This window comes from Ischnura elegans, chromosome X (genome assembly GCF_921293095.1).
Source record: "Ischnura elegans chromosome X, ioIscEleg1.1, whole genome shotgun sequence".
Taxonomy (NCBI): domain Eukaryota; kingdom Metazoa; phylum Arthropoda; class Insecta; order Odonata; family Coenagrionidae; genus Ischnura; species Ischnura elegans.
The window spans coordinates 48,932,331-48,946,112 of record NC_060259.1 but is presented as its reverse complement, the minus strand read 5'-3'; the positions used below and the strand labels follow the sequence as shown (position 1 = coordinate 48,946,112).

The 13,782-nt window shown below is 34.9% G+C and overlaps 1 protein-coding gene across 2 annotated transcripts in view; it reads left to right on the top strand.

Moving 5' to 3' along the window:
* LOC124171419 (Down syndrome cell adhesion molecule-like protein Dscam2) overlaps window positions 1–13,782 on the top strand; it is a 578,614-nt gene that overhangs the window by 526,947 nt on the left and 37,885 nt on the right. For both annotated transcript variants that reach the window (XM_046550593.1, XM_046550594.1), the window contains exons 16-19: window positions 140–271; window positions 1,026–1,389; window positions 10,875–11,053; window positions 11,510–11,656. In XM_046550593.1, the coding sequence (XP_046406549.1) occupies window positions 140–271; window positions 1,026–1,389; window positions 10,875–11,053; window positions 11,510–11,656 (822 nt within the window). The remainder of the gene's footprint in view (window positions 1–139; window positions 272–1,025; window positions 1,390–10,874; window positions 11,054–11,509; window positions 11,657–13,782) is intronic.

Below are 13,782 nucleotides of genomic sequence, written 5' to 3'. Positions count from 1 at the left end.
AATCGACCTCTGTATATCGACGGAATACCTTCCAAAACTTCACGAATATTTCTCACTTTTCACTAATATATCTTAAGTGGCTATCCATTTATTTTTAACCAGATAATGATATCATTCCTTTATTTTATTTCATAAATAGATGTTCCGGAAGCTCCAACTGATGTACGAGTGATGGAGACGAGAAGTCGAACTGTAAAGCTGTCTTGGACCGAGCCTGATGAAGGAAACAGCCCTATTCTTCAGTACACAGTCGTGTACACGACAGATCCTGGTAATTACCAATCATTCTTTGAGTATATTGTTGTGTCATTTACTCTTCGTTCATTTTCAATTTCAGTTTTTCGTAAATTATTTGTTTTTTAATTATAACAATGTACTCTGTTACACTTACCGAATATTTTTCATTATTGATTTGAACTTAGTTCAACAAAGTTCATTATTTTAATCTTTACCTATCAGTAAAGTTAATGCACTACCTCTGCAGCGATAAACCATCTTAAAGGGCTTTTTCTACTTTGAAACGGGGCTAATGTCAGCGAAAGCTATTGGCCCCAGGGAAGCCACATTGAGCACTCAGTTCAAATGCACTATATAGAGGAGGCCCAATTCCATCTCTTAGAAGGGTCATTTCTGTCACCACTTCGGTCGCTTTTTAATTAGTTTTCAAAAACGTCCGCGGCGCGGTGATGAGTGCAATGCGATCCATTTTTTCCAATACTTTGCAATAAAATAGTTGTTGTAGCGAGGAATAGCATCGGAAAGTTATGCATTTGATAGATCACATCATCTTGTATATAAATTTAGCTTAAAACCTCATTAAATTAAAAATTATGCCGTATTTCCCCGTGACACTTGGATCACTTTGTCCGTCAGCGACGTGAGTGGCGACTTTCGTAAATCTATTTAAATGCGCGGTTGGTGACAGCACATTTTGAGTCCGTATTGAGGTTTCTCTATTCGCGACTCAGTTCTTGCTCAAATCGCGCTTCTAATGTCTTATCAACCGTTTCGGTGGCGTTCCAAAGGTCCGATCACGGAGATCAACTCGGAACGTCAAACGTACGAGGCGTCCTCATCCTCTTCGTACGTGAGCGAGTGGTCTGGCGGCGTTCAGCCGTCCGCCAAGGGCCGCTCTTTTGCAGAGGTGACTGGTCTCCGACCCTCGACCACGTACTACTTTCGCGTGGCGGGCGTCAACCAGCTGGGTCGCGGGGCGCTGAGCGGCGTGGTGAGTGGTACTACGGATCCTGAGGCCCCCTCGGGCCCGCCCCGCAGCCTCACGGCCTTGCCCATGGGCGAACGCACATTGCGGGTGACGTGGTTGCCGCCGGACGAGGAGCACTGGAATGGCGCCATCCTTGGGTACTACTTGGGCATCAGGCAGGCCAGGTAAGTCCTCAGCCAATGATCCGCGGAATTAAATCTTCTTGTTAACAAAAACTAGAGGGATTCCATAAAAAATACTTCTAATTAACCCTTTCTAGGCCATAGCTGCTTCTGGGAGAAATTAAATTTCAAGAATTCTCATTTAAAAATGTAAAAAACTTTTACTCAATCATAATTACTGTAGCAGCTATTTATTTCGTCATTTAACCTGACAGCATAAAAGAACACGTAGTATAAATATTTTCTGAATAGAGCTGAAAATGTTTTAAAAAATGTATCTTTCTTACTTAACATTGGGTTGTAATGGGTTGACCGATCCGAGGTAAATCTGCATACTAGATGGACTGTAAATATAATGACAGAAATTAATTTTTAACAGAATTAGCAGGCGATTAAAATTTAAAACAATAGCCATCCTTGAGCATAATCCTTTTCAAAGCATTGCACAATAACATTTCAATCACGGTATTGGAATATTATATTATTGAAATAGCACAACATTGTTTATGAACAAGGAGTAAAAAAACAACAACAAAGAAGTAGGCACCCATTATAAAGGAAATACAGCGTAGCCGTTGAGACATTAGTGCTGGGTACGCTATTCAAATGAAATATATAAGACGTGACATTTTCCTTAAAATTTCTGATGAATTACCTCCATTTCAGTTACAGTAACTCAAGTCAGCAATTTACCCCAGGACCGTTGATATATTTTTTGTGGAATCCTTCAATTTTTCATTTTGTTGCTTTAATAAGTTGGAGATTGGCTACATTATAATTCAATTTTAAATCGTAAGAGTGATGGGGAATATTTAATTAATTTGCGCAAGTGTTTCTATGTTAGAGAAGCAGTAAACAGTGAAAGATTTTTGAAATGTGGAAGGTAAGTGTTATAAAAAGTTAAGGTAATTAGAGCTAGCTTTGGTAACCATATTTGGTACTATGTCTCCCTCACAAGTCGGTAATGAACAGAGGGCCTTTCCATATAGTGAGAGAGAACAAAAAAAGGCATTTTATTTTTTTCCGGTTTAAATGACCATCCGTTATAGTGATATTGACCTACTCTTCTAGTCTACACTGACCAGTCACTCATGATTTTACAAGTCCTACACCTGCGGTGAAAGAAATAATTGTTGAGACTGAATGCTGAGCAGCTATTGAGCGTTAATAATAAAATTTGCGATGGCTTGTGTCGGTTGCACATAACCATTGAGACATTAATGCAGAGCGCATTACTTAAATGAGATTGATAAGACGTAATATTTCCCAAGATGTTTTGCTCAAAGTGACCCAAATCTAAGCTAGCCCAATCATATTTAGCGTTGCAATTTAATGTTAGAGCAATAAGGGCGGTGATATTGAAACTGTACATAATTTGATACGTTTCCTGCATTTCAGTAACAGTTACTTAGGGCAATTAACCCATTTACGGCCAACGTTGCGAAAACGCAACATTATTGAGAAATGCAAAAAAAATGTTTCAATTGAATTTTATTAATTTAGAAATCGCTTTTTTCTATAAAAATAAGTTTAAACTGATTTTTAGTTAGATTATAATGACAATTAATAAGTAATTCGATATTTATAAAAATACTCAAAATGTGTCAATTTTCGAGTCTCCTGTTAAGCAAGATAAATAATTTTTCCTAAGAGTAACTATTCCCTTTATTAAGTTTTTTATTCGTCCATGTGGACGTAGAAATTTCAATTAACAGATATTAAAGCTTATATTTCGTCAGAGAGTCAACATTATGCGAAAATCAGATCCGGAAAATAATGTTGCGTTTTCGCAACGTTGGCCTAATCCGATATCTATAGGCAGTTATGCAACCCGCATTACTACATATTTCCGTCTCGTAAGTATATGCCGATTTTACTGTCAGATATAATCCTACGCATTTTTATGCCTCGTATTTGACAGATATCGTCATATTTGATAATTAAAATTCTTAGATATTATATTTCCAATGAGATGCTGCATTATTTTACCTAAATCCAATATAAAATAGAGATGCATTACGGCTTGAAAGAAATGAGTCAAAGCGAATATGTTTACAGAAGATAACGTATTTTCCAGTTTTTAAAAAGACATTTTTATCACAACGGATTGAATTACAACAAATTATTATTATTTATGGATTACATGAAAGCATTTCGGGTGCAATGGAACACACAACTTTGTACTTTCAATCCGAATTAGTCCTTCCTTACTTCACGATTCAGCGATATCACTGACTTCCACAACAGGATATTGGGTGAATTAAGACGATAAGGCGTAGATATGGTTCGGCAATGATTGAACCAAAACATATTCAGATTAATAAAAAATAATCTACACTTATCAGACAATTCCTGTCTGGACAAAAATGACAGATTTGTAAATTATGACCTCAATTTGACGACTTGAAAAATTATTACAATTCGGAATATTTGCGCATAAATTTTGAAAAAATGAGCAAATGGTACCTTACTTTGGTCACTACAGTGCATAAATGTTCTTTTAAAACAAGCCTTTTAGATTTTGCTTTTAACTTTGGTGCTTATGTTATTCAGACGGTTTTAGGGTTCAACCAGGCGATAGAAAATTACTTCTATCGAAATTTAGGCTTGGAAGCAAGTGTTATTCTGGAATTTCTCAAGATTATCCCTGATCCCTCGAACCATCGTATGTTTTTCAATAACTTCTTTTCATCTTGAAGACTATTTATTGTTTTGAAAGAAAAAGGATTATTTGTCAATGGAGCCGTCCGTGAAAATACGATTAAATACGTATAACGGAGGAGTTCCTGATAGAATATAATAAAACCATTGACGTGAAACCGAGAGGAACATGAAAATAAACATTTGATAAAGCCCAAGGTCTTAGTATTGTTCGATGGAATGATAAATAGATTGTCCCTGTAGACAGCAATAAAAGTTTTTCGCTTCCATTTGGCACAGGGAAAAGTTTCAGCAGAAAAAAATTAAATACTATTTCACATAATATTCTATGTTAATAAAAGAAAATACCATTCGTGTTATTGGGGAGTATAGTAAATACATGGGAGGTGTGGACCTACTTGATAATGCAAATGAAAATTACCGCACTAGAATACAGGGGAAAAAGGGTCCTAGCTTATCAACTTACTGGACGGCGTTTGCACTAACGCCAGGAGATTGTACAGGTTATGCAACGGAAGTAAATTTCACTGGTAGACTCCAAATCGTATCTAGCAGGGACGCATCTAAAGAGTGAAATGAATAAGTCAGTAGATGACGTACCCCTATACAATTCGCGTCCATAAACATAGAAAAAGTTAGGCCATATAATTCATCGCGGATTCGTGAAGCATGAAGGGACGAATTTGGCCAGAGAGTTAAAAAAAATTCAGTAGTTGCCGAAACAGTGTAAAAGCCAAACCATGTTTGAATGTACGAAATTTTATGTTCCATTGCACCCAAAATGCTTGAGTATTTCATAATTAGCCATTAATTTTTGTAATTCAATCTGCAATGATAAAATTAAAGTCAATGAAAAAATGTGAAATACATGCTCTTCTGAGAAAATTTTCGCTTTGACTTATTTCTTTCAAACCGTAAAGCATGTCTATTTTATAATGGATTTAGGTCAAATAACAACAACATCTCGTTGGAAACATAATATCTAAGGATTTTATTTATCCAATATGACGATATTTGTCATATACGTGGCATAAAAAGGTATAGGATTATATCCGACAGTAAAAACAGCATATTCCTATGAGGCGGCAATGTATTGTAATGCGGGTTGCATAACTGCATACAGATACCGGATTCGGCCAACGTTGCGAAAACGCAACATTTTTTTTTTACCATAAGCAAATTTTTTTGAAGGCCCATATTTTCAATTTACCTTATTTAGCATGTTATTAGGTCAATTGAAAAGAAAAAATTATATATTTTCAAGTATTTCTTTACTCGGCCGGTAATGGGTTAAACATAGTGATTAACCATTTAATTTTTTTGGAATCCTTCAATGTTTTATTTTTCTGCATTAGTAAGTTATAACCAATTTCCAGCCATGTCCTAGAAGTTGATTATAGCATTCGATGGTTGCCGTCTAAGCACTTTTATTACGTAAGCAACCACAGAAATCTGATATTGTTTAACAAACAGATTATCTGATAAATATGATAATCTGATTGTTTCTGTTCATGAGTTCAATCTTGTTGGAAAGTATTTGATGAATGTATTTTTATGCAGATTATCGTTGAAAAATATGGAAACCGCGTTAATATTTCTGATGATTTATCATGAAAAGTACCTGGCATCAATTGCTTTGTCATTTAAATGATTAAGTAACCGCAGTTACCACTTCCTGAAGTATGTAGTACTGTATTAATTCGCTTTTAAAGCTTTAAGTTGTGAAACATTACCGTTGAAAATATTAGTTTTAGTTCAATCTGTACTAAATATCTTTTTAATAGTGCATATGTAGGATTAATCTCATAATATCACTCAGAATTGAAGTAGCATTTCACAGTTTACTTAGCTTAGGTGGCTTTAGGGAATAATCACCTTGTCCACGGGGATATAAGGAGTGTTGCAGCTGGATAAAAACAACGCTCCTCATATTTTTAATTTCCTCTTATTTCATATACTTCTGTAATAGTTGCTTTATAACTACGGTCATTAATTTTTCAATTTACTTGGATTGCTCAAACTGTGGGCCGTGTGTTGAGGGGTGCTCGTTAGACGCAGGTCGCCTTTCCTTTCATCATTCGTCATCGCTTGGCACGAAGCACTTCCTTCAGGCCTTGAATACTTTCAAGTCGGGGCATTGTAAAAATAAGTTGAATCCTTGCGTCAAAAAAAAACAAACTCGTTCTTCCATTCATTAATTCGGCGCAAGAAATATTTTTCGGCAAAGAATTCATTTCGCGCGCGGGACTGCAGCCGCACAAACTAATTTGCCGACGGAAGGGAAACAACTATGACGACTATGAGCTTAATTCGGGTGCACACTCATTAAATTAATGTGCCCCAAGTGATATAAACGCATGGGTTGATATCATCTGAAGCTGACACCACCACGCCTCTTTGTCTCACATTCCGAAACAAACGCGCATCGACTCATTTTTCACGTTTCCCTTTTACAATGCTTCAAGGAAAGTAGAGGCTTAATGATGATGCTGACAATAAACAAGATGAAGGTGGTGATATATTGTGAGGGGGCTAATTCCATTGTGACTTATTAATTGGAAATCGATGCCTTCAAAAAGCAATTAATATTGTTAAAAAATACGAGGGAAGGTGATTTACACCAATGGAGAAAATACTCCGAACTCCTTTATGGATCCTGCGATTTCTTGGAGTAGAATAAGAATTCAATAGGAAAAATGTGATCTTTAAATAAATCACTTATACGTGAAATGTTTGGCTGGTTGAGAAATAAAAAATCCACAGAGAATTTCTTTTTTATGCAGTAAAAATGAAAAGCTTTTTTATAGCACGAAAAGTAAGGTTTAAGGCTTGGGGATGAATGACTACGCCCATATATTTACTAATTTCTGTCATGCAGAAGAATTTTATCGATTCATTGGTAGCCAATGTAAAGGAAGAAAAGTAGTAGAAAAGGAAGCCTAATGAAACATAACTTTATCAAGCAGATAAAAAGAAAAGTTTGGAAATTTTTGCTTTAATCCGATGATTGCTTTAACAGCTAAAATATTTCATTGTATCAATAATAAGCGAGAACTTTTGGAAATATACCAGCCACAATCAAAGACAAGCAGTATTTTTTTTTTACTTTTTTTAATCAGCCGAAAATTTCTTAAGGTATATATTTAGAGTTTACAATATAATTTTTTTAATAGATAAGTAATTCATTAATTAGACATTGATATCTTATTAATATTTAATACAAATGTATGATCAATTTTTTATTAAAAGGCAAGATACTTGCGCACAACTTTTTTAGGTACTATGTATTAAAATGATTATAGGTAGCTAATTAATTTTTCGCAAATACCTTATCAAGAATGTGAGGCTAATCATGTTTACATCTGATTTTATATTCTTTGAAGGGACTTTGGTTTTCCGATCAACTCATGAAACGATCCGAGCTTTTTATTCCACGTTCATAAGTATCGTATATTATCAGGTTTCAAATTTAAATAAATTTCAAACCAGGTCTATGTATCGTTACATATCTATTGAGAAACTGTGTAGTTCCTGATCAGCTGAAGGAAAAAAATTAAATCCCACAATTTATGGTGTTTTAACGCATTTTATGAATTGATTTCTCAAATATTTGTAATCTCTAATTGTATTTTATAATTTTGTGAAAACAGAAAACTTTGCTGAAGTTATTTCCCTACATTCTTAAATCGTTTTCTACATGTACTCATAAATTTTAGTATTGCATTAATACTTCTCACGAATTTTCTAAAATACTATTTTGTCGTCCTGAAATGACTATCCCTTAAGTCAAATCTTAAATCTTACCCGATGTAAAAATTATTGGCTGTGTCAAGGAATTCCATAATTTTTGATGAGTTGGAAAGATAACCAGGGAAGGAAAAGTTATTGAATCCTTGATGAACACAAGTGGAGTTGAATATTGAATATTGTAAAAGGCCTTGTGAGCTGTTTTCGGGGCGATGGAAATAAATAAATAAATAAATTGAAGTTCTCCAGGAAATGCATTTTTCAAGCAAATAAACTTAATAAGACGCCAAAAACCTTTTGACTCCAACATGTAACACTTTCAAAATATGATAAAAGAAGAGACAATAGGAGCATAATTGAGCCTGGGCATCTTTAGAAGACGTTTAAATTATTATGGTTGAAATTTAAATTGTTATATTCATGAATAAAAAATTTTTGTCGCATTAGAATATGATAGTAAATTAGTTCCTGAGTTGAGATGAGAACAAAAGCTACTCAAAAATGCTATCGAAAGTCGAACTCAATCAGGGCCATTCATACGTCGTCATGTTGCATAGTTGAGATATAATGTATTTCGGTGACGAGACGCTCTACTGCAATTCTACATTGTTTAAAAAATCTTTAAAAAATGTAAGAAGTAACTTTTTATGTATCGTTCAAATTTCTTCAAGTCCCTAATTATTAACATACCACTATTTCCATGCCTTTCTGGGGAAAATTTCAGAAGGTCTCAAATATACATTTCTGATTGTTAATTAGTATTTGTCATAAGCTCCACAAAGGGGGTTCCGCAATACTGGCATTCGGTATCCCTAATTATTCCCGATCTTTTCCCATTATTGTGTTCCATTTCAGTGACGATTATTTCGGATAGGTAAGCCATGTAGAAGTGTTTTTTTATTAGTACTAAAAAGTAAATGATACACGCAAACGGTGATGATCACGGAACGGAAAATAATGACTTATTTTCTCCTAGAGCACAACGATAATGCCTTTTTAAGGGGCAAAAAATTGAATCTTTTAGCATAAAAAATGCTATGCTCATGCAATATTTTTAATCAATGATATTTGTCAGCCTAATTGTTGACCAAAGTTAATTTGTCAGCCAGAATACCACGTACAGTTAATTGTTACATGTCTATATCAGTTATAATATTTAATTAACAATGCTATATCTAATTACTATTTAAATACTATTTTTATTCCAATAGTAAATACGTTTTATTGTAATAGTAAATAATTCAGAATGGTTAACAATTATCATACCATTCGGAAGTTTACGAAACTTGAAATTTTTCTTGCATGGGAAAATTGTTGCATTTGAAGACGAAAGATAATAACAATTGCTTAAGATAAAAAATATTCAAACTCATAGGTGTTATTTTTTCAAATATTAGTGTACGTATTATTGTACTTTCCATCAAAAGTTTGTATAATTATTGTTATACAAAGTTATTGTTCACTATCAATTACAATATTAACGTTACCATTTTGTTTTCGTCTACTGTTCGAAAACCATTTTTCAATTTCTCTCCATAGCCGCTTGTGGAATTTACGCACTCGTGACGTCAGAGAGGATTTGCATCCGAGCATTTGATGCCTCCGACAACTCGTTTCCAGTAACCAAAACTCAGACGCGCTTTCATCGCTCAATGAATACCAACGTTCAATCTCTGCAGACGGGAAATTACTTTTATTGACAGATTGAAAAGCAGGCCCTCTGTGCCACCGCCGTGTTGTGTGCCCCGTAGCGGAAAAAGGGTCCCCGCGTCCAATCTGAACAAAGCAATTACATTTAACGTCTCATGGCTTCCCATATACCCGTGAGTCGTGGCAACTCCTTCGCATGTCCCATCTTAACGACAACGAAATCCGAATCCAATTCCCAAGCCTAACGTTTTTCGACTACCCTTAGTCTTTCACATCGGTGTGAAAACAAACAAGCGTTGATATTATTCCTATGCTTTATCATTCCGAAAAATACGAATAGTTCGCAATTAAATAGTTATCGTTTATTTCTCATTATATTGTTAATGTCGGACCTGGAAACAGTGCGGACCCAAAATGATAATCTCCGTTTTTCTATAAAGATATCTATCCTTAATTTCAAAATCCCCTATTAGCTAACGTTCTTTTAAAAAATATTGAATTTAAGGCCCAATAGCGTCATCTTAACGACGTTAATTCTTGATATTTTAGTTAACTCTTGAATAGATCATATAAAAGAGTTTAATATATTTCATCGTGTACTTAGCAAATCACTCCACTAATTTTCCTAATCTTTGATGGGATGGGACTAATCTTCGATAGGATGCGACTTTATTGATGAACTCTGCTTCTAAATTTGAGCTTGGCCATTTCTTTTCCTCCTATTTATTGCGGGAAATCCCATTTGTAGTATTTGTTTTGCTGAGTTAAAATGGCTTAAGTCCATCTAGAAAGGAGTTTGGTACACCTAGGGTAAAAATAAGGTTTATATGAGCCCAAGGCCAAACTCCCTTGAGGTATGGAAAAAGGAAAACTCGAAAATTATGGGCAACGAGGCCACATTAGGCTCTTTTAATTTCGATGGGACAGATTTTGTTCCGTATATTCTACATTGAACCGACGAATGTGGCTGTATCATCAGATATGGTTTTGGAAAGAGAGATGGTTAATGAAAATGCCGTCTTTACTAATCTGTTTCATTGTCAGTTAGATAAATTAAACGATTTATTATACTGGACACCATTGAGAGATCAGTTAAACCTTTGAAAACCTTTTAACCTTATATAATATTTGTTTATACCAAATTTTTGCGTACTTGCTAATGCTATCTCCTAAGGGCTAAGGAACTCGGCATTATACCTTCAATGTGTGATATTTTCTCGCCTTTGTCTAAGTCTGTGATGATCTCTACAATCACTTATTCAAAGTAGCATAAGATAGATAGAGCCAAAGAAGAGAAAATCATATATTACAATTATATAATAATATTTTTATATCTTCCTCTCTTTTGTTGAAAATAATAGGCAATTTTGTCTCAAGTAAGCTTACCAAGTTTTCATGCGTGCGCCTAACGTTTCCTTCTCTCTTTGCAGTGGCACCGTGGAGAGTCCTTACAACTACACGACAGTGAAGGTGGCTGAGGGCCGCGGAGGCGAGTGGATCCTCCGCGGGCTCAAGAGCTTCACCAAGTACAAGGTGACGGCGCAGGCGTTTAACTCGGCGGGCGCGGGACCTTCCAGCGATGAAGTGACGGCCATGACCCTTGAAGGAGGTGAGTCCAGCCGCAAAATCATTCTCAATGTGTTTCAGTCAAAAATAATAATCTCTCTCCCATCACAGTTTGCTTCATTTCGATGCCACATGTTGTGTCGCAATTATTTCAGATGGCACTAACAAGGAAAGTCCCTCAGGTCTTAACCAGATCTCGTTCAAAGTTTCCTAAGTGATGAGAAATGGATTTGAATATACTTCATATTCAAATAAATGAATTTGAATAATCTTCCATTCCGTGTTTACTTTGTTCTTACCTTGTCTTACTTCTCTCATGTGTATTTTGAAATGAAAAATCTGTTTTCATTCTAGTTTTTCAAATGAATTATATTTTTCTTCTGCCGTAAGCATTTTAGTCCATATTTTTCGTATTTTTTCATTCTTATCCTCAACCATTTCATCTAAAAATAATAACATATTTTAATGTAATATTCAAAAATAAAAATAACTATTTCAGTGCCTACTGCTCCCCCTCAAGATATTAAATGTCAGCCCTTAACATCTCAAAGCATTCAGTTGGTATGGCAGTCTCCTGCCATTGGGCAGCAAAATGGAAACATAAAAGGATACAAGGTGAACTATGAGAGCGCAGATGACTCGTACGGTACGTATATAACCCAAATTTATTTTTTTCAACCGTAAACTCCTTCATAAATTGTTAAAAATTGTGCAATTATCATTTTGCTGACTCAAGCTTAATTTAAATCACAAGGTCAAAGCTTCATTTCAAATCACTAAGTCAAAGCTTCATTTTAAATCACTAAGTCAAAGCTTCATTTTAAATCACAAAGTCAAAGTTTTCGACCTACGAAAGAAATTACTTTGATTCGTACCAATGCACTTTAAAACGCTTTTAGATATTTTTAAGCTCTGTGATCTTGGTAAGCAAAATAAATTTCTCTGGAGGTTTATTAAACTAGAAGTACAGCGAATTTTATCGAGTAACTATCATCATCGATATTTAGTGAAACATCATCCTCCTTTATATTCGTTTGGGATTTGTAAAACAAATCCTAGACATTTTTAAATATTTATTCATGCATAGAAATTTCATATGAAGTTCTAAGATAAGTGATCTCTCTTTTGATATTCTATTTCATATGAAATACTAGGATTAGTTGGAAATACTTTTATTCTCTCTTTAATATGGTGAAATAAATTTTCTCTCAAAAATACGTTTTCGGATTGGAAAATAACGTAAACTCGTGTAAACCCTTAGCATTGGTTAGCATGGGATTCAGACATGACAGAAATATTTTACCTGAGTTCACTCCTAAGGAGTAGAGGTCATCTCCTTCAATGTGAAATGTTTACTTTTCAAAGGATATGCACCAATGTTGTGGCACGTGGTATTTCCGTCCGATCCACAACGCGGCCCCGTCCCCGACCGCGGCTCAGGGGACCGAACCCTTGTGCTCGGACCCTGCCCTTGCAATCCCTTTGGGCATTCGGCCCAGCCACCCGCTTCCATCCAACACCTCCTTTGCCCATCAACCCGTATTTCCCAGGTGTATACCCAGCCACTTTCTCCGCCCCAAAATATTTATCCTAGACTGAGGGCAATACGGCTACTCCTGTGCGTCAGAAATTGACCGCGCTGATTCAATTCAGTTTCCATCCTCCTATCACTGGATTCATTAGCCCATTATAACTCAGTGTTTCTTCTAAGTAACGTCTAAAATCTATATATTTTCAACTATATTCAGGAAAGACTTAAACTACGTGTTTATTTGTGCTGTAAAATTTAATGGCGATATATATAGCTGCACAATAATTAGGATTAGGCAGAAAATTTTCATATTTTTAAGATGAGAAGTTTTGAAATATAATTTCTCTAAGAAGCAGTTCTGAGTCAGAAATGGTAAATATTATATTCTTTGGAATTAGAGTGCATTATTTATGAATATCTGATGCATTAAAAACTCATCCGCGATGGCACAATACGTCGTGGATACATTACCTCAAATCTCAAATTTTTGTAAAATAAAGTTATTAGCTTACCCAATAAATAAATTTTGCTTGCATGAGTGCAAGGCTCAAAATACAATAACTTGTTTTTGAGGAGAAAATTAGCAATAATTTTTTTAAATTGTAGCAGTAACGACAAACAAGGGAAATTTGTAAAAAAAAAACAGTATGCCCTCAGCCCATGAAAGAAAGATGTGCAAGGGTGTAACAATCCCGTTGAATCATAATTTAATCACTCAAGTGTATAGGTTATCAATTTACGAATATATAATTTGCTAATAATTTCAGAATAGCTAGCCAAATAGCTCATACAAAGTTGAATTATTCACAACTAATGCATCAAAAGACTTTTCTTGATTTTTAAGGATACAATCAATCTTTATTTCCATTGCACAAGTATGGATATATTAATCTATATTTCCATTGCACAAGCACAGCTGGTAACAGAGTTAATGCAGCTGCACAGTGCGAATGAATAAGATATGGTAAAGCTTCTTCACAGGCACAACCAGTTCCTCAATTTCCGAGTTGATGTCTAAAGGACGCCACAAGCGTGCTTAATAATTAGCAATGAAATTATTTTTAACCAATCACTTCGTATTCTGTACATAACCCATCGGAAGTTGAAAAAAACCACCCCAGTACATTACATGATAATCAGTGTTACACTTTATGTTTGCACAAATACATAAGAATAAATTTTGAATATCAGTTCCTTGGGAGGATATAAACTAGTTATATCAATGGATTTCAATAAACATT